This window comes from Rhea pennata, chromosome 11, assembly GCF_028389875.1.
Source record: "Rhea pennata isolate bPtePen1 chromosome 11, bPtePen1.pri, whole genome shotgun sequence".
Lineage (NCBI taxonomy): Eukaryota > Metazoa > Chordata > Aves > Rheiformes > Rheidae > Rhea > Rhea pennata.
The window spans coordinates 19,142,537-19,164,640 of NC_084673.1; the positions used below are offsets into that span (position 1 = coordinate 19,142,537).

The following is a 22,104-nucleotide window of genomic DNA, read 5'->3' on the forward strand; positions in this document are numbered from 1 at the left end:
CATAAATACAACTGCTAAGCATCTTTCCTGTCTCCAGCTATCAGTTTATCAACTGATAACCAACACCTTTGGGAACAAGCATTTCACAGGGAAAAACAAAACACAGTATCTAGAAGTAAATATTATATATGTATACACTTCAGAAGAGCCTCCTAACCCCTCTGCTACACAGCCAGCAATTGCCTTTCAGCTGTTTCTCACCTTTTTGACCTTGGAGCCCCAGAATCCCAGGGCTTCCTCTTCCTCCAGCTGTGCCAGGAGTTCCTTTAAACCCATTCACCCCAGGGACACCAGGCAGGCCTGGCATGCCAGGGAAACCAAGTAGGCCAGGAGATCCTTTCTCACCTGTACAGAAAAGGTGAGAAACAAGAGAGAAAATTAGTCTCTTCTCGTACCCTGAATACCCACCTAGCTGGCAGGCAGAGGCAGGATGGGTCTGGACAACAACCCAAATCTAGGTGAAAAACTTGATGATGCAAGCACAGCACGACCACTGTTGTTGTGGGTCTTCAGTCATGATACTTTCAAAAAGCACTTTTCAGTTCACCATCAAGAACATGGTTCTGCTATCACTGGAGCACAGAACTCAATTGATTTCAAGAGAATGACATCCAGTACCACAGCTCTACTACCCTGCCCCAAAATAACACAGAATTCTCAAAATAACTATTATATTGGTGCTTAATGGCTATACACATTGTACGTTTTAGTTCCCATCTGGTTTATACTGCATTCTCTCCTTCCTATGATATTCCCTTTACTTCACCATTTCATTCACCACTCCTCATTTCTTCAAATTTCCTGTCTTTCTATCTTGATTTTCATGATTCTTTGTCCATAATGATAGCCACAAAATTATCTGTTTTCCCAGTATCAGTGTTTCCATCTGGAATTTCCTATCTACACAGAACTTTCTTCTGTATCACTGCTGTGGGCTGAGGAAAGAGATACATCATTCTGAGTTTCTACATCATTTTTTACCTTTCAAAAGAAAGGACACTACTGAACCCAGAGCTTTCTGGTTTATCTAAATTTCAAATCAAACATCATTTCTGTATTATCTTTTCCAGTATTGTTATCCTTTTGACCATGAGGATTAAGCAGTAGTATAGACACTACTAACCAACCACCGCAAACCAGCTTGGACACCAGCTTGGATGGTTGTTTTTGACTGGCAGTTTCCAGAAAAAAAAGTCTTTGTCCAGATCCCTTAATACGACTCCCACCCTGTGACCATGATCTGACAATTAAATCCATCATTGATAATCCACACTCAGTAGTGCAACAAATGCACCCCAACACTAATTGGGACTTCAGTCACTTCTAACAAGTAGAGCCTAAAATCTATATTAACAGTGTTATTTCTTATGGGTACAGTAGTCTGAATATATTTTTCTAATGGATACCTTTTGGCCCAGAGAAACCTGGACGCCCATCTTGACCAAAAGGCCCAGGTGGCCCTGAGAATCCTTGTTCCCCAGGAGATCCTGGAGCACCATCGAGACCTGGAAAGCCTTTCATACCAGCAGGGCCTTGTGGACCTATGTCTCCAGCCAGTCCTTTGACTCCAGGAAGTCCTGAATCAACATAAGCAAGAACTTAATAGATTATGTCAAACAAACACTGGGAGAGTTTTGTAGGCTGTTTTTCAAACTCTTTAAACACAGCATTGTTTTTAACATGACAAATGAACTTTAAGGCACATGCAGCCTACTAAGGCATAAAGTTTAGAACTGCAAAAGCATTAGTCATCTAACAATAAAATACCTATGAAGAGGGTTACTGCCTACATCACTACACAACTGGCAAGAGTGAAACCCCTTATGATGATCCATTTTTGTCTCCTTTACCAGATACTAAAGTGTAGAGCACCAGGTCTTACCTTTATCATCTAGGCAGCCAAACCAGGATGGGGAGTAGCATTAATGTCAACTTCTACTACCTACCACATCCTCTGGGTGAACCAGAGAGATCAGTTGGAGAGGCTTGTATTAACATGTTTCTTTTCCACCTTTGTAGTTAAAGCGTTATTTCTCAAAAGCAAATTGCTTAGTAAGGGAATAAGTTTCTGATTGTGCTGTCATAAAACCAACACCATGTGCATTCGGTTTTTCCCCTGAAGGATTCAAAATGTTTCTAGGTGCATTTGTAACTGTTTAGAATTTTAAATAAAGGCTCAAACCATTGGAAACAGAATGCTCAGATCCAAAGTGAGGAAGAGAGGGAAAAAAAGCCAGTGGCTTCTGAAAAATGACATTTCTATCAGTAGTACCCAATATAAGAGCTTTGTTGTACCCAGGACTTCAATATTTTAAGCTATATTTCAGGGTTTTTTTAAGCAGAAGGTGAAATAGCTGTTTTATTTACAGAGAAAAAAGAAAACATATACTTAAAATCTATAGATTTTAAGGATTTCCTTACAGGCTTCAGGCTTTGATACCATCTGAACATTCTCACTACAATGGTTCTTTGCCTTCTGATTCGATGAGAAATAATAAGGGGTATCACCTATAGTCAATGCAATTCTTGTAGCATTGAAAGCTAGGTTGTTAGTCCATGAGCTTTTATGCTACACTGCATTTTCTCACCTTGACAGCCTATGTGAAGAACCCATAACCAAACAGTGTGACATCAGAAATGGAGAGTTGATGATAAATGGAATAGAAACATGGTGAAGGAAAAAACAGATAAAATATGTAAACAGAAGGAACAAGGATACTGAAGAAATTAATGATTTAGAGAGAATACAGATGCAAAAATCTTAGTTATTTGGAGTTTATCATCCTAGCAATCAAAGATTTTTAAAACCAGTTGAAGGAAACAGACATATATGGCATGCAATCCAAAACTGCAAAATAATAGAGAAGCAAAACACATATTAACATTAAAATAAAAATCTTAAGGCATTCATTCTACAATGTTTATCTCAAATGAGGTTAGTGCTTTCATTTATTTGCCTGTTGTCGCTGCATTCCAGCACTGTCTTTCTGTCAAAAGGGAAAGGTTATTTCACAGACCATGATCTACTAATTCCCAGGTCTCTCCTTGCTTGGTTCTCCAGTCTTGTATATATTGCTGTCATGTAGCACTTTAATCAGTGTAGCTTGAGAAATACTGCTCTGCTCAAGTGTTTATTTTCCCCATAAAGAGAAAGAGAATAATTTTCTCCTACACCCTCATGGCTGTAGAAGACAGAATAAGAAGCTTGTGCTGAGAAATCCAACAGTTTTTCAATCTGCCAAAGCCATATTTCAAGCAATCTCATACACTAGAAATCATCATGATTTATCATCATGAAAATGGGAAAGGAAGGTTAATCAGTGAAAAAAACAGCATGTAATAGCAGAAATGTTAAGAATATCAGGACATTTAGGATGCTTTCTCCTGTCTTTCTACTGTACTTCTTACAGCCCAGGTGCTAGGCAGTTCTGTATCTCTAGGCAGAAGTCTAACAGTTGGAGGCCAAAGGCTCAGATTCTGCACTCAGCTACCCCTAACCAAGGGCAGGAGCTCCCTCCTAGCAACTGCCAAATCTTCCCTGTGCTTCCTCGACATTGCAGTGTTCAGCTCAGCTATTGTATTTGACTGAAGACATTACATACCTGGTGCTCCTACGAGGCCAACTGATCCCATGGGTCCTGGTTTTCCTATAATGCCAAAAGGACCTCCAGGACCAGGAGGTCCCCGCGATCCAGGGATGCCCACATATCCTGGATCACCCTGTTCACCTTTAATACCCAGGAGGCCTGGTCTCCCATCTACCCCTGGGAACAGAGAGGTGTGAGGTTATAGAACAAATAAAACAAAATTTTCTGTATTAATTAAAAAGTGAATTTTAATAAAAGCCTTTGAGTTGTACTAGATTCTAAGAGAAAGTCAGCAAATCCCTATGTGTGAGCTGCTTAAAGGACAGCGAACATAGTATCTTATAAAGAAGGGAAAAGAGAAACAATCTGATATTCCCAGAAATAAGCAATATCAGTGCTTACCTTTTGGTCCTGGAAATCCAAGATCCCCAGGCAGCCCTTTATCACCTGGAAATCCAGGTCTGCCAAGCTCTCCCTGGGCTCCACTCTCAGCACCAAATACATCTCCAGGAGCTCCTTTAGTCCCAGCTAATCCTGAAGCACCCATCTTCCCAGGCAACCCATCTGTCCCATCCAGTCCTGGAAGTCCTTGTGACCCCTGCTCTCCTCGAGGCCCAGGGAAGCCTTAGAGAGAAAAAGGGTAAATGTTACTCAGCAGAAGGATGGGATATTTGCTTTCAGTAACATCTCTAACAAAATCAACATTTTTTACAATTGCCACGCAAAAAAAAAAGGTTGTTTGGGAAGCTGCAAAATGTTTCAGTTTTGAATTAGAAAGAATGACTGGAGACAGAAAGCAATAAAACTGTTTAAAGCAAAATATCAATTCAAAATATATATTTTTTTAAATAAAAGAATAGTATAGGCGCATCTCAGAGCTGCAACTACATGTCTCAGCTTTACAAGCACTGGTTTCACTAGATGGCAGATTGGGCAAAAAGGAAAACACAGCATGGGTATTTCAGGGTATAGGTAGGCCTTAATTCACTAGCATCAAAGCTGCAAAGAACCTGTGTTTATCAGACTTTTTTTTACTGTGTCCTCTATATCAGGTAACTTCTGTCACCGTGAGGTGGAAGATACTGGTAGCCTTGTAACACACCGAGGCAAAGAGCACTGAGACCTCAGGGCTTGCCCTCTGCCACGGAGACCCTAAACAACGCTGCTCTGTGGCTGTCTCACACTGCTCAGTGGTCATTTCATGAAATTAGTGACCCCGTAAGAATGATAACCCCACTTAACGTAGTGAAAGCATAACAGACTTCCACAGCCATATCCACCAAGAAACATAATGATACATAGCAACCTGGCTTTAGAAATCTTCCCTCATGACCCCTTGCTCTGTATTTACTACAAGCACTAGAAACTCCCACAGCTAAAACAAGTTCCAAATACTGTGTAAAGAGTGCCTCTACTGGAGTACCACATGGCTTAAAACCAGTTTTACACTAAACTTGTATTTCCTAAATAGTAACAAAGTTGACAGTCTTTGGATAAAGAAATCGTGTTGATTGTCCTGTTTTCTTCCAGCGGCAGTGTAACATTAAAGGCAGCTAACAAGTACATTGGACATTTCTTCTGTTTTCTTCCAAGCTGCAACCACTTTCAAGTAACAGAGATTGCATTTGGAAGGAGACAGTGGAGCATTATGACCGCACCAGATGGAAGAGCGGCCTAAAAGATTAGGTAACTCTTTTGAAAAAAAATATTACACACATCAATCAGACAATAAAATGAACTCCAGTAACTTCCCTCTTACCTGGTCCCCCTTGCAAGCCTATTATTCCTGGAGACCCTGGTTGTCCTTTTGATCCATGTAATCCAGGCTGCCCTGGAATGCCAGGAAAGCCTTTGCTGCCTTTGGAACCTGAGGATAAAAGATAATATTAATCAACAAATAACAGAAGACACAAATACAGCACCATAAAACAATATCAGATCTTCCCTGCAAAGCCAGCACTGAAAAACTCACTGGATGCACCAATCTAAGTTAATTAGTGTCTCAAATCCATGACTGTTTCAGCAGCTACACAAACACAGAAGAACAGGGTTTGTGTTGAAAAGCTACTTGGAAGGAAGAAAAGACTGCAGTCACTGTGATCCTCCATGGAATTGAAGCTCTTTGAAAAGAAAGAATACTCTTCTGCCAGTTAACTCAGTGGAACAACTGCCACTCAGAGGGGATTAACTGGCAGGTATTCTCTTCCTTGAGGAATAGGTGCTTCTTGGCAGTCAGCCAATGCATTACAATCAGTTTGTCTCCATACCTGGCAATCCTGGAAAGCCGGGAGTCCCAGGGGGACCATATGCTCCGGGAACTATACAGGGCAAGGTGATACCTGAAACAGAGAAACACTGAGATTGCACGCAGTCCAGAGAGATGATCAGCATGCGAACACCTAATATTCAGATGTTTTTTTACAGAACATATCACAAGCAGTTGTGAGTGAACCTATGCACTTCTAACACTGCTGACATCTCAAATAGTTTGATTTTAAGAAAAGAAAAGATATTCTGAGCCTGGGACTTTCTAATCTCAGCCTTCCTACTGATTTACTGTGTGACCTGTAAAGTGTAGTGACTGCTGCTGTAGACTATTTGTAGCATGGCTTCCCCTCAGCAACTGGTCCCCCAATGCTAGGGGCTATGTAACAGGTATCGAAAAGGCACTCTGCAATTTGGAGAGGTTACACTCTGGGCATAGAGCTGTTGAAGTCAGCGGGAGCTAACAGGTGTTCCTAGCTTTGAAAAATTGAGGATGTTTCTTAGCTTTATCCAAGCAATACATTATAGTGTGAAATTCTAAAATAAATGTACACATGCAAAATAAAATACATGTTTACGAAATATTGATAGGTGTTTAGAAAAACTGTTACCCACAAGTTTTGGCCAGAGAAATGTAGAATAGCGAGGATTTGTTGTTGTTTACTTCTGCCCGTTTCTCCAACTGCTTCATCTACAGTTTGTCAGACTAAGCAATAACTACATGACTATTACTAATAAACAAGATTCAGCAACTGCACAGCAATTTGCATGACTTGCACCTCTTGCAGAAAGGCTCTGTTTATATTAGCAATCCCTTTTCAGGGGAATGAAGTTTAAGTGGCATTATCAGAGTTGCCACCACATCAGATTTACCTGAAAGATTGCAAATACTTTCAACATTCCTCTTGGCAGGTCATTGACTATTTGAAGTCACATTAACATAAGCACAGTAATGACTATCACAAAAACTAACTCAGGCTCTTACCATCCAGAAATGCTTCTCACTACTTCAACAGGAGTCTGTGCTAGCACTACAGAGTTAGCACCTTCACTGTAAGAATTGGCTTATCTAAAACTATCATGGATGAACTTTCTAAAAATGAAAATATAAAGGATTTTAAAAGCTCTTTAGTCAGAGAAAATACATATGACAATTAACTGCTAAAGCAAGTCTACGGAAAAGAGGTGGTGTTTTCCCTGCTCCTTTTGAACACTTCTGTATGCAGACTGAAACAGACACTTAACTACATTTTTGCCGGATACTTGCTAATTCAAATCTGGCATCAGCTACATTGCAGTTTAAGGAAGAGATAACAGGATATCAGTTAAGTTACTTCTCATTTGCTTACAACTCTCTTTGTAAGATCCTTCCCCATCTCCAGACTGACAAGCCAAATCCACTCATCAGCTACTCAAGAACACTTCAAATTGTGGCTGCTTTCAGTCCTGAAGAGGTAATCTGGTCTAAACCAGGCAACACTGAAAGTACGTCTCCCAGCACAGCAACCTGAGCTAACCACTCTTTTTTAGAGGGGAGGAAAGAATGAAAATTTTTAGGTGACTAACATATTTTATTAGTAAAAGATACTGAGTCAAACTATTCCCTGGATAAATCCAATGAAATCAATTTATTTGTGCATGCATAATGAATAAGGCTCTTTGCTTCTGCTATTGTCTGAGAACAGGAATGGAGTCTCCAAATACTCTGAAAACTGATAAAGTAACCCAATACATCTTTTCTGGTGCCACAGCTGTAAAGATCCCTACCAATTTTGTGGCTGAACCAGCGTTAAGAACTGGTTCAGTGATATTCTCCTTGGATTCTTCTCAAAAGATTCCAACTCAGTTCACAAAAAGCTCTTTAAGATTTTCTGATTTCCATCCTCTTGGCCTATGGCCAACCAGAGATCATAACTGAACCTTTCGGTTTGAGGTCCAGTCCAGAACCCAACCAGGGTAGGCAGATCTGAGTGCCCCTCACCCCCAACATGCAAGGCAAACGAGGAACGTGGGATGCTGGGGAAAGTGAAAGGAAAGACAACCCCTAGCGTCTCTAACTTACTCACGTATTGACATTGCCACGAGAGCTCTGCAGGCAACATCGCATGTCTTATTCTGATGTTAGAGAACTAAAGGTCCATTCCCATATCCTTACTTTTACCTTGATGTGAGACATTCACTGTCAGCAACATTAATTTACAAATGGCTACCCTTGTGACACATATCTACACAGAACTGCAATAACACTTCCATGCTTACACAAAGCCAAATATTGCTCTATTTTGATCTGGGATAGCAATCCACCTTGATACTCACTACTGGCTTTAAAAACAGAGGTTCAAAACTATAATATCCATGATCTAAATTATCCTTAAAATGGATATGGGCACTTAATATCTGGAATGCAAGAAATTACACTCACATTGCTGCCTGCACTTACATAAACTTTCACAAGGGATTCATTTAACAAATTAAAGGTTAAATAGCAGCACCACAAAACAAAAAATGTATTTCTGGTCTTTTGCAGTCCTATATGTGCCTGATGCTGAATGCTTTATAAAACAAACAAAAAAATTGAGGTCTGCCTCTGAGACCCCAACTCCACAGGCCCTCTATAATAAAGAATAACATTTTTGAAAAAGAGGGAATCCAGGGCAGCAACTGGCATGGAAAGGAAAGTTTAATTAACACTGGTATAGTCACATCATATGGCTTTAAGGACTTGCTTACATGAGTTTTTCAAAAACAATATTGTACAATAGTATGTTCTGCATTTTATGTTATTAACTAGCGGTAGAATGGTTGAACAATGGACATTTCATGTGAGGGCAACTGAAAGGCAAATGGGAATGTTTCCTTGTGTGTTCTGCAAAATTGTGTAAGCAAGGACTAGTTATGTAGTCCTTACTATAAATTATATAAACAAAACTTAGCATTCCCCAGCTACTCAGTATTCTACTTCACCACAGTTTTCACAATAGTACCCCAAGAGTCAAGGAAATTAACAATTATGAAACCAGACTTTCTGGGATAAAAGCAAAAATTATGGGTAATTCCAAAAACATTTTTGAGTAATCTCAAAATACTGTGTAAAACGTTTTTAAAAAAGCTTTTTATAAAATACTGCATTAGACTTTTTCAAACACAAGTGTGTTTTACCATGTTTTACTGCACGTAGCATGGACTTGAGCAAAATCCCTTACTGGTGTCTGCATTGGCACAATAGCTTCAATAAGTCATAGTCTGTTTTTAAACTTCGTTCCTCAATTTCATAATAAAGCCTTTCAATATGGGCCAAGTGAGAAGTGATTATTTCTGCCATCCCCACACATTTCTTATAATATTATACGAAGCTTATTACATTATAGGGTCTTTTTTAATATATGCAAATGATTTCCTACTTTTGAGGGGATGCTGTATTCACAAAGATGTAAGCATTCCTAGCTATGAATTAAAAAAGCTTTTATCATTTAGCATGTGACTTGGACCAGAAAGAAAGCTTATGTAGTCTGTTCCGAAGGGATGCTAATGCTGACTGTCTCCTCACCCCATTGCAACAACCCAACATGACACTGCTGTGAGGTAACATGCCATCTGGTGTGTCTGTACAACCTTCCCACTGCTATTCTGGCCTAGCTTTCATCTCTCTCTAGGTTTAAGATTCCTCTGCCAACCTCTTCATACTGCAGTGATCTTACCTCCAAGATTTTTGAACTCAGAACATCAGTTTATAAGTAAGGAACCCATGCAATGATATTATGCCTGCAAATACATTCAGCTGTATTACTGATACTGACAGAACTACAAATCTAGAACAGTAGTCAGAGAATGGAAAATATACTGAAAATCAGCAGCAGCTGAAAAGGAAAGATACTGCTTTCATTAAAATTATCTTTAAAAACCCAACACTGCGATCAAGAAATTTAGACTAGTTCAGTGCAGTCACTTTGTTCTGAAATCATTTTCCAAATGAAGGGCTGCAAACTATAATTACATATAACTCATTAAACTCTGAGAATGAATATGAAACATCACACACGGAACATCACCAAACCTGTATTTACTGACTATCATTTGCCATTATATGTACCTAGAACATGTAATGGCCACATCAACTGGGCCAAACTATACTGCCTTGGGTAATAAAAAAACAGCCTGGAGCTGATTGCAGCAGTTGTATTTGAACTCCTTATCTGACTATCCTGATACTGTTTTATTCGCCGAATCTTGTTCATAAATGGACTACAGTTTCTTCTTAAAGAAAAAGAGCTCTTCTAATTTCAGTAAGAATAGTTTTGAAAACTGATTCAGAAGTCCTAATACCAGTGAGCGACAGTTTTTAACCTGACAATCAAGTAGGCTATGTTTCTTAAAAAGTTCATTTAACTGTCTTTTAATTACTTCTAGTGTAAAGTGGTTCTCCAGCAACAGCCTGTGCTATTCCTCCAATACTATTAGTACTCCTCCAACAATATTAGTATGTGAGTAGTCCACTTAAATATTTGCTGTTTATTATCAGCTTTCTCCTAAGCAGGACAACCCGAGAAAGTAGGGACTGCTGTGTAATGTCTGACCAGCCCACAAAACAGTTTCAGTTAATTTACAGATAACTTACAAACTTTTGGCCTGGATGCAAGCATAGCAGGAGGTTGAATGTCATTTGACTTGTAGCAGCTTTACACCTTTTCAAAATACGAGCAGATCAAGCAACACCTGCCTGGAGAGCCGGGAAGACCTGGTTGTCCTGGAAAACCATCCATTCCTGGGTCACCTGGCGGCCCACGAATTCCACTAGGACCTGGATATCCAATGCCAGGAGAACCAATCTCTCCACGATGGCCCTTGGAGCCAGGTAATCCTGGCAGTCCTTTTTCACCTGGGAAACCTAGCCCACCATCACCCTGCACACAATAAAAACAATTATAGCTGAAAATCAAAGAGGTGGAAAGAACGTACACTACTGTTATTTCAACAAACATGAGTTTGGTTGGTTCTGTGCAAGCTTCAAATGTGCCTGGAAGGTACAAGGAAACCATTGTAAATCATGCATCATTATTTAAAAATGCAGGAAACCTAGTTATTATTAAAAATAGTATTTCATGTTGTATTTGCCAAAATGTAAGCATTATATACTCTGAAAGCTATTTATTTTCTTTTTAATTGAAAAGATTCTAGTGTGCTTTTTCTCCCTCAAGATTTGACTCATAACTATGCCTACAGTGCCTTTATTTAGGACAAAATGTAAAACAGCAGTAATGCCTGCCCCACTAGCATGAGTTTATCTTTTCAATAGGTAATGACAGGCAAATGAGTGTCAATTATTAATCTTGACTGAAACAAATTTCTGTTCAGCAAACATGAGCTTTCAGAACAGGTTTTCTTTAACAAAGTTTCTTGCTCAGCACTGCTTAGCTGCAGGTATGTGTAAATGCTACATTAGCCATCCTGATGATTACTTAAAGTTCAACCCATATATGGCTCTTACTTTCCGACCTTCTCTCTCAGTTCTACTTTCTGTCTGTGTAAAAATCTGTAGAAAATAATACAGTTTGTTGAAGATTTTGTCCCCTGGAGTTTGGAAATATGCTGCAGCGCACACAGAAGTTGCGCTATAGACAAGTTGCAATCTTGGTTTGAAGAAGAGCAAAGAGAAGATCAGCTCCTGAGCAATAAGCAATACATTTCATATTCTTATTGGAATACTGAGGTCTTCCATCATTGCTAGAGAATTACCACTGTCATAAAAACAATTCCTAAAGACAGAGCACTGGAAATTTTAGCATCCTTGCCTTGCACCCTAGATTGCCAATTCTCTCTGCAACCTCTCATTATAATTGCTTTAGTTTTGTCAAGGTTCATGGGATATTATTATCCTGTGAGATACCTGTGGTCACAAATTATATTTGAGACTTTCTTGGTGTATCACTGTGGCGAAACGTGCTGCTGCCATCAGGCCTTCTCTCAGCTACCTATCATATCCACACAGCATTTTTACATACTTGAAGACTTACCATAGGGTTAATCAGGACTAGTAAGCCAAGTATTTCTATTGTCTGTGCTCCTTAGTGCAATTTTTAAGCACTCTGACTCCTGTTAAATTAATCTGAACTTACTGGAGGGCCTGGCGGGCCTGGCAAGCCTGGAAGTCCATCTCTGCCAGGAGGTCCCGGGATGCCTGAAGGTCCTCTGGGTGCTGTTGCACCACGGTCCCCACGAGCACCTTTGCCTGTTGCATAGGATGGATCTCCTTTTTCTCCTTTAAGGCCTGGAAGACCTTGAGGACCACCTGAAGCCTACAGGCCAAAAGAGAGAAAAAACCCTAGGCATACGAACATGCAGAGAAAAACCTTTGCTTCTTAGAAAAGACGTATGAGGACAGTATACAATGACTGGCAGCTAAAAATAATAATAAAAAAAATCTACAGAAGGTTTCCTATTATATATATGACACTAAAAAAAGACAAGAAGATCTGATTATTTCCAAATATTTCAATCAAGTCACTATAGCTTTATAATGGCAAGCCAAGAGCTGGTATATAGCATTATACTGACAGCAGTCTTGGATGGCATCTGGCAACAATACATCACTCATGAGACAGCAAGGCCCAGGTATTTAGTCTTCTCCCCTATTAACCTGGTGCGAGACATTTACTGATTCTGATAAAGATACTCTGAAGTCAAAGACTTTTATCTTTGTGGTCTGAGATTTTCAAAAGTACTGCCAACGGGCAGTAGGCAATAGGGAAAATCCTATTTGATATAGCTGTTATTTCATAAAAACACAACTCATAACTCCCCTGAATGCACTCAGCATGCAGCAGCTGAGAAGGAGACTGCATCTGTGGCATACAATTCTTTCAGCTATCAGCAAAGACATGGAAAGATCTCATCATTCTGTTTCAGGTCTTCTCTCCATACAGATGTATATCTGCTTCTCCAGCAGGTCCTTGCTCAGGGAGAACCCTGGGTCAAATACATATGTACCTATAGCCAACAGGCCCAGGGATCAAAAATTGCCACTGTTCTTCCTTCAACTCCTAAACAAGCAGTTCTCAGATCTTAAGAACTATTTCTTCTCCTGGTTTTTGAATAGGTGGTAATTTCTCTACTTTTAGTTTCTTTTCACAGATCAATTTCTGTTTTGTTTTGTTTATTTTTTACCAAAACAAGTAGAAGAAATAATGCAAAAAGTTTGTTCTGGTTTGAATGGAATCAACACCAACAAATAGCACATAAGCACTTCTCATTCAATTCATGACAACCAATATAGCCTTTGCCTGCCTTACCGGAGGGCCTGGTGGTCCTGGTGCCCCCACAGTGCCTGGGTCTCCTCTGATGCCTTTAATTCCAGGCACACCAAGGCTTCCTGGTGGACCTGGTGGACCTGAGATGCCTTTTTGACCAGCTCTTGCAGCTCCTCCATCACAAGCACAATCACCTGCCTCTCCTGGAAAACACAGTCAAAACCCCAAGCTCAATTTCAATCAGATAAAGTTTCCTTTTGGTTTCAAGAGATCCAAAAGCAGTATTTGATTTGATTGGGGTAAAGATTTGCTATGATTTCATGCCTACTGTGTTCAGGTGATGCAGGTGGCAAGTAGGCAGAGCTCACGTTTTGTCCAGGATAATTTCTATACAATGCCCATCATGACATTACAATGTGCTGCATGAACCTCAGCACTGTGTATCATATCCTGTTTGTTTTCTTGACCTCTTCCCAAAGGCTTAGACTCTGCTAAACAGATGGTTTTAGGGGAGTTTTAGGACAGAAGTCTTACTTTTTTAAAAAACAGATGGCTTTATGTCAGAGAAAGCAAATCCATACTCCCACTCACAGCAGGTTACAATGACCCTCAGCTGGATATTGTTATATTTCCTGGAAGAGTAATTGGGCATGGATCCAAACAATCACAAAGCACAGTGAAGTCTGCATACATCTTGCTTTTTGCTGCTAGTTCTGTCACACACTAAAACCCAAATTCTCATCATTTTTAGCACAGAAAAGAATAAATTTAAAGTTTCTCTGTCATTTCCAGCCTGTATTATTAAAAGCAAAGGAGGGCATAGGATTTCATTTTTTAAGTTTAGTTATGCCTTATGGCTTTAAAGCATAACTTATTTAACTAATTATCTGGGTATGGGATGTTTATCTGCTTATTAGCCTGAGCAGGAAGTAGAAAATAGGATTCTGTGAGCAGTCCTGGGCACCGCTCTCTCTAAATTGTAAAGGTTGTCAGCACCTTTAATCCATGTCCCAGCACATGTGATTTGTTATAAAGACATTTCCACCTCCTCCCTTAGGATATTAACTACATGAAAATATTTTTCTGAGGCCCAGTGATTGCTGAAGAGCTCTCCCAAAGTAAGAGTCAATTACCTTTGTACCCCTTTGGGCCTAAAGCTCCTGGTGGCCCTCTCTGTCCAGGCTCCCCTGGGATCCCAGGCCTTCCATTCAAGATTGTGTCTGGGAGGTATGAAGGGCCTATATGTGGAAAGAACAGAAGCAAACACCATGGGAAGGTTTTACTTAAAGCTCATTAACCATTTACAATACAGTATCAGCTATGCAACTAACAGAAACAGCATTGGATCAGACTAGGGCTGTGTAAGTTACACAAGTAAATGAATTTGTACTGCTCTGCCATTGCACTTATTTCAAACACTTAACAGCTGGCCAAAGAACTAAGCAAACTGCAGGCAGATTGTATAGAGAAAGATAAATGACTTAGTTCATTGGCTGTCCCCACTGCACTGTTAGGCAGAAGCGCAAATGGGCCTTCACGGCTCTCAGGAAAGCTGAGACCCATACGCATAGGGACTACTCCGGAAAGAAACTGAGAAAGGGATAAATCAATGTGGTTGCCCTTTTTGCTGGCACAGAAGTTACCATATACGAGCAGTGTCTCTGCCACTGCTGCCAGGGTAGAGAGTAATTCCCATGGCCACCTGCCTTCTGCAGAGTTCCTCAGCATCTCATCAAGCTGCTGTAGCTCAGGAAAGAGACTAAACGGCAAACTGAGTACAGAGACTTCCCCTTTCTCTCACTTTATAACTGAAGGATTATTCTCTACATCTCTTTATACGCTGATAAATGCAATGAAACATGAGCTGAGTCAGAAACAGCAGAGAGAAGTGATCTAAAATAATCTGTAACTACTAAGGCTGAAAGCCTTTCCCCAGTGACAGCAGTAACAAGGAGTGTCGACCAGCAGGCATCTGATGTTCCATGGAAACAAACTGCAGCCATCAGTCAAAAACAGCTGCAAGAGCCATAGGGACTCCATGGAAGAGTAAGTAAGATTTGACTGGCAAACAGTTCTTGATAAAGGAACACTTTCTTCTCCATGGAAAATCATTTAATCAGTCCATGTCCATTGGCTGCATCACTGGAGCATGACCTGTTTTTGAAAGTTTGACTCTCAAGAATAAGACAGGCTGAACTCAGTTCATGGCAGAATGTTAAAATACAGGGTTTGGGCAACCTTTTCATTTATTATTCATTTTCCGAGGAAAATAGAACAATAGATAGTGAAGCCAATCTGGTCCTCCTTACAAATGGATGTGTAAAAATAAACCCAAATTTCCTTAAGGTTTAAAACTGTTCCTTTGAACACCCTATCTGTCTCCTGGTACCCAAAATACTACTCATATTGGTTCTCCTAAAGTCAGGTATTTACCCCAATTGCTCATAAGATCGTGGTCTCTTTTTTAGCTAAGCTAGGACTACGGCAAGCTCCATTCAGCTCGGTTCCCATCACCCTGCATGCTTTATTATATAAGTGATTTTTTCCCCCAACTGAAACATATCTGCTAGAAGTGAACATCTGAGTTGATTCAGTTTCATCCTATTAAAACAGCACAAATACAGATAATGACGGAAGATTGTACAGTATAATAGGAAACATCCAAGGATACTAATGTTGGGTTAGTTTATAAAATTCCATTTGCTGCATGGCAACCCAGTATTCACTGGAAAAAAAAAATCAAATAACTGTATTTTCATGCCTACATCCTTCCTACAGACCACCTAGTCAGATGATTTCTTGTTAGTAAATAAAATAATCTAAACTGAACAGACAGAGCTGGTACTTCACTTGGGAGATGCAGACGTAAATATAGATCTATGAAATACCAGGTTTGACCTTCAGTATTAGTCCGGTGTTTAGGAGACTAGCCTAAAACTTCAAAGTTCTCTGTGTCACAAATTGCATCTATATGACCTCATATCTCCAGTCACCATTTTTAAAAGGGTTAGTTCTATTTTGTTACTTCAGAGGGGTATCTGCTGATATATATGTTTAAGACTTTGAGTTACTCACAATCACAATGGGATATCAGTTAAGCCTTTAAGATACACAGATGAATAATCCTCACTGGCAAAGAAATAAATATATAAATTATTATTTGTCTTCATTTACTCTGAAACCCATACAAAAGCACATACAAAAAAATACATACGTGATGACCCAGGCAATCCTGGTGCTCCTGGCAGGCCTGGCAAACCAGCTCTGCCGGGAGTGCCTGGTAATCCAATCGTTGCTCTTCCAGGATCTCCCATTTCACCCTTAACACCTGGAATACCTGGAGACCCTCCAGGGCCCATCGCATCTAGACAACATGGACACAATGAGCAGCTCTCCAGCAGCAACTACATTCAGGTATTTTTAACATTGCTAAAATTATCATTGTGACCTGAACTACAACCACGTTAATACATGGACAAGGACAATTTATCATCACATACAAAGGAAAACTTATTAATCAGAGCTCCCACTTATATCCCCTCAGTCTTCCAAAAACTTCACAGGGCAGCACTGAAATGCTGATGATTAGTTTAAAAAATATGCTTTTCTGTTCACAGATTGCCTCTGAGCAAATTAATTTCCCTAGTAATTTGTAGTCTCTGGATCACTGTAGGCCAGGACTTCACATATGACATTCAAGCGAAACAGAATCTTTCAAGTGAGACCTATGACGGGACATATAGATCCCACCTACAGTGGTTTTATCTAGCCAATCTGTTAACTCCATGAAGCCAGTGTAAGAAATCATTCAAAAAAACCAAAACTAATTATTATTATTATTTAAAATGCTCCATTTCTAGAAAAGGTTCTGTCAATCAATTCATCCAATATGCAGATCAAACAAACAACCTTCTATATATACTACTGCACCAAATATTCACACCTGAAGTCTTGAGATGAACTGTAATCATTGTGGGACTAATCCTGCTACCATCCAAGCCAATAAACTTGATCTCCCTGTATGTCATCCCTGCCCACGTCTCACACACAAACTGCAAATCAGCTCTCTGAAGATGAGACACTACCTCCAATAAAGAGAAACCTCCAATACATCAAGGCTGCTACCTGAAGTTTTATCAGCAAAAAACACATAGAAAACAGCCTGCTAAGGACACTGTTAGAAGATGTTTACCTTGTTCCAGGCCTGGAAACCCTGGAGCCCCTGGAAGGCCTGGTAAACCACTGATTCCTTCATCTCCTGGAGGGCCAGGAATTCCTGGGGTCCCAGGGTCACCTGGGGCACCTATTGGTCAAATACAGATAAAAAAGGGAGAAAACACATGACAAGTTCTGCTGACAGACAGTTCAGTCAACCATGTCAGTGGCCACTGGTCTCCATGACAGCAAAAGCTGCAAATCCACTAGCAGCGAGCCTGTTAGTCCAAGTTAATAATGATGGGAAAACATCATCCTGACCTGTTAGACATTCTTTCCAACTTGACTCCATGTGAAGGAGGAGGAAGAGGAGAGTACGTACAGTTTGTCCCCTCATTTTTATAGCTTCAGAGACTGCTCCCATTCAGGCCTGATTCAATTGTGGCATTAATTAAGCTCCTTATTACCACGCTGAATGACAAATATTAACAGAATGGCATTCAGAGTAGCCATCTCTAAGAGACGAAAGGAAGCCATTTTTTCTTAGCACACACGAGACAGACACACACAAGCAGCCAACTTTCCCCATGCTCGCCTACAGTCAGCCCCTCAGGCATTAAACATGTCATTCCACCTGGAAACATATTCTGCAAACTGCAAATGAAAGGTTTATTGCAAACTCTGAAGTTAAATACATCGGACCAAATGTATTTGTATGCTAACAATACAGTACTGAAAAGAAGTATAACAAGGGACAGGTTAGACCCAATTCACAGTGTAGAAAAGTGGTAAAATATAGTAATAAGAAAATCTGGATGAGACAAAGTGCTTTAAAAACAAAATGGAAATGAATACCTGAAATGACTACACCTTCCCTGTCAATAACGATAGGAGGGCCTGGGGGACCAACGTCACCTAATTCACCCTGTAGAAGAAAACAGATTCACAGACCAATAAATCTTAAAGATGGTGAGGAGAGGGAGGACCTGCTTGTCATGAAAGCAGCAGTGTTGTGGCAGCAATGTCTGTCATCATCCACCGACATAAGCATCATTCCTTGTTTGGTGAAGAATTCACTTTGCTCTTTGGTTATTCATAGTTATCTGCAGTCACGACTATCAACTCTTCCTGTGGGATGAAACTAATGGCTGATTAACGTGGTATTTGTTATTATCTATCCTCTGAATGCATCCTGCTACCTCCATAGGAAGCACGGATGTGGGCATATCATGATTACTGGAGACTAGTTATCATACCAGCATATCAGCTACAAGTACACACATTTTTGAAGCCCTCATCACTGCAGTTATCTAATGCCTTTGAGTCCTGAATTTTAATAACAGAAGCTTTCAAGGAATTGCTGGATTCCTCCATAAACTCACTGAAGTGTAAAAAGTGAGTTGTGACAAACTGCAGTATCATTCCTGCCTCTCACTCTAACACAGAATCAAATACTTTGACAGAGGAACTGCAAAATCTGACTTTTGTCAAAATCCCCATCAGATTTACATTATAAACACCATGCAGTATGCTGAAGGAGTGATCACTTCATTGCTTCTTTCAGTAATACTGCTCTGTGCATAAACCAGGACTTTTGCCATGTGCTCTGCACAGAAACGCCTGTCAGCACTTGCATTTCTCTTGCCTGCCAACCATATACTGGTCTCGGTGGCAGATTACAAGTGCTTTTCACAGCAAAATACTACCCTACATTTTGGCCAGTGATCACTCAATTTCCAGGTGTCTGGCAGCCCATGTTGTGAGATATCCAAAAATGGCTGTTTTGTATTGCATACATCCAGCATGAGAAATATGGGGATGATTTGGACCCATTCTTTTTAGACTTGTTAATACTTGTAAAGTTGCGATCCAACACCTCAGGAAGCCTTAGAAAATACCTTCCATATCCACCTAATTCCATCTACTACTGCCTCACCTCTCCAGTAAATATGGCATTGGTGTATGGATAAAGGAGACAGGACAGACTACATACACAATTATAAGTCATGAAGTTACATGACTGAATGTTGCAAAGGTATTAAAATATCTGAGTGTTCACAATTCAGCAACCATTCATGTTCATCCTTAACAATATAGCAGATGAGAAACTGAAATGCACCAAAAATTACAGTGATACAGATGTTAAAAAAAAAAAAAAAGAGAGAGAGAGAGTGAGAGAGAGATTTGATGAGAGCAATGATACTTATATGCAAATGTCATTACAAAAGCAGTGTTTTAGTATTTCCATATGAGAAGTTACCTTCATGCCTTCCACACCATCATGTCCAGGGTAGCCTGGAATACCTGGATGACCCTGCAAAGTCACATGTGGGAGCATTGTTACACAGTGAAACAATAGGATTGTCATGTTATTTGTCAGCAGAGACATCTACAGTGCCTGGACTTGAATCCCACACCCAACCCATTGTCCTATGAAACATCTGCCAAAGAAATAAAAAAAAAGCGAAAATTTAAGGCATAAATTTGTGTTTTAGTTTGCAAAATACTTGAGGTCCTTTAGGTCTCCTTGTGCTGTAAAGACAGTGAGAATTTGTGAACAGGCAAAAAGGCATGCACTTCAGGAGGGCACCCTGAAGATGGTGCCCAGAACTGCAGATGCTTGAGGAATGAGGAACTTAGTATGTCGTTTTCCTTGTCTCTCAAACTTTCTCCTCCATTCTGTTCCTCCTCCAACAAAACACTGGCACCTAAACATTCAAAATGATGCTGTGAGATCCATCTCTCCAGCTATTCATTTTTTTCAGTAGTATTCCCAGGGCCACTAAAAACTTCCCTTCTGAGTGTGTGACTGGAAACCCACACAGAAGTGATCTGTTGTTCTCTATTCAGTAATATATTGAACCTGGCCCAGTATGTATTGTAAGACCCATTGCCACTGCAAATAAAACAAGATATTCCAAGAGCTTTGGGGCAGGAAGCCTTAATTTTAAACCTTGTGATTCTGAATTCTTGGATAGCTGTAGGCCCTAGAACTGCCTATACATAGTATTGTTCATAAACTTGACATAAAGTAAGCATTTTTATCATATAATTTTAACACACAGATATGAATTAGAGTATGATATTGATGATATCATCACCTACAGGGTATCGTGAAAAAGACATAGATAAGACATCATAAAACAAAAAACCTGAGAAAGCGCCTGAATTCCAGGCTGTTAACATTATGGAAAGGCAAAAAAGAATTGTGTGGCTGAAGGGGTTTTTTTTGAACAGCTTACACTGGCGCATCTGCAAGCGAAAGCGTTTTAACAAGTGTTCGTCCACTCAAATAACCACTTGGTGCATTACATAAAGGCAGTCCCAAAAGGGGAAATGTGAGAAAGCTGATTGTTCAACAAGGGAATGTACAATTTCCAATCTTTGGATGCGGTCCTCTGAGCATGTAGGGATAACTAGAAAAACAGAGAGTTAAAGGGGACTAGAGTTCTATCCAGACTTTCCAGCTAGCTTTCACTAGTTCTACAGGATAGAGGTATTCATCTGCCAGAGAACTTGGAATCACTAGACAAACAAGTCAGCAGATCTTAAGTAATTAGATGGCTTCTGTAATTGTTAGAAGCACAGTCAAAATTAAAAGAGCATTTTACCTTTCTCCCTGGAATCCCATCAGATCCATCCAGTCCCAACATCCCCTAAAACAGAAAAAAATGTCATTTATTACTTAATTTTCAGAGGCTCCATCTCAGTTTGTTCTTATTTTATCAGGCTCCAAAGAGTGACAAGGTAGAACTTTCAAAAGGAGAAGCTACCATTGATTTTATGTATCTTACAAATACTAGCAATCATCATTGAAAAAATTCAGCAGAGTAACTGATAAAACACCTCATATCTTCTTTAGTCATTGTACCGCTAATAAAGCATTTCAAGTTAAGTAAGTCTTGGTATTTTATCTTCATGGAAAGTTAGGTAGGTAGTTTGTAACTGCAAAGCCATGAAACTAAAGAGCAGTTAAATACTTCCTATCTTGACAATTTGCTGTGCACATGTGAAACAGAATGCCTTGGTCTCCCTGTTGTGTATGAGCATCAGGTCTCTGCAGAGTTACGTTGTTCTGCAGAATCTCTCCATGACTGGTGTGTGATTGAGCATGCTGTTAACTCACACCCTCACTGTCCAGTTGGTCTATATTGCCAGCTTGCCTGTTTCTTTACCAAATATCTACCTGCGTTTTCTCCTAGCCAGTTCTGGCAGTGGGAAAGAGCTCCCTAAAAGCTCGTGCAAAGCCCTCCAATTATCTTTACTTGGACTACCTACAGACTTCTTTTTGTGTGAAGCCTTCAAAAAACCTGGAAAAATACAAGTCCTGCAGTATCAAGTCTCTGCTAATTACTTCTGTTTGATTCTCTTGGACTGCCTTGTCTGTATTCATCTTCCATCTCACCTTTAGTCTGAGCCTTTTACTGAGATATGAACAATCTGTTGGTTCTGTTGCTGTATGGCACCAGCTATCATGGGACCAAATTCCATGGCTGGTGTACCTACATGCCTTGGGAATGCTTCCTTTGATGAAAATTCCACTTCACGCAACTATTCTGAGAACATTGACTCAAGGACTTTGTAAAGTTACCTACCCTGCCACCTGGCAAGCCAGGGACACCCTTTTCTCCTTTTTCTCCAGCACCTCCAAAGCCCTGAGGAAAAAAATCAACATTAAACCTGTGATCTGGTCTGGAACTGCACAGCCCTAAGACAGGATGAGCACAAAAAAATGTGTTAATTTAAACAGCACAATAGAGACATCAGGGAAATTGACTGATTCCGCTGGATCTCTTCTGCCCTGGGAAGAAAACCCATCTCAAAGAGAGCTGTTGGTATATTCACTACATTGT

At 40.0% G+C, this 22,104-nt stretch overlaps 1 protein-coding gene across 5 annotated transcripts in view; it reads right to left on the reverse strand.

Moving 5' to 3' along the window:
• The window catches only part of COL4A6 (collagen type IV alpha 6 chain), a 139,354-nt gene that overhangs the window by 13,775 nt on the left and 103,475 nt on the right, over positions 1–22,104 (reverse strand). For all 5 annotated transcript variants that reach the window (XM_062584907.1, XM_062584908.1, XM_062584906.1 and 2 more), the window contains 16 exons: positions 21,847–21,906; positions 20,863–20,907; positions 19,512–19,565; positions 18,107–18,176; positions 17,289–17,399; positions 16,311–16,460; positions 14,230–14,334; positions 13,139–13,299; positions 11,966–12,145; positions 10,570–10,753; positions 5,855–5,926; positions 5,347–5,454; positions 3,990–4,211; positions 3,603–3,764; positions 1,407–1,577; positions 202–345 (listed from right to left, as the gene is read on the reverse strand). In XM_062584907.1, the coding sequence (XP_062440891.1) occupies positions 202–345; positions 1,407–1,577; positions 3,603–3,764; positions 3,990–4,211; positions 5,347–5,454; positions 5,855–5,926; positions 10,570–10,753; positions 11,966–12,145; positions 13,139–13,299; positions 14,230–14,334; positions 16,311–16,460; positions 17,289–17,399; positions 18,107–18,176; positions 19,512–19,565; positions 20,863–20,907; positions 21,847–21,906 (1,999 nt within the window). The remainder of the gene's footprint in view (positions 1–201; positions 346–1,406; positions 1,578–3,602; positions 3,765–3,989; positions 4,212–5,346; positions 5,455–5,854; positions 5,927–10,569; positions 10,754–11,965; positions 12,146–13,138; positions 13,300–14,229; positions 14,335–16,310; positions 16,461–17,288; positions 17,400–18,106; positions 18,177–19,511; positions 19,566–20,862; positions 20,908–21,846; positions 21,907–22,104) is intronic.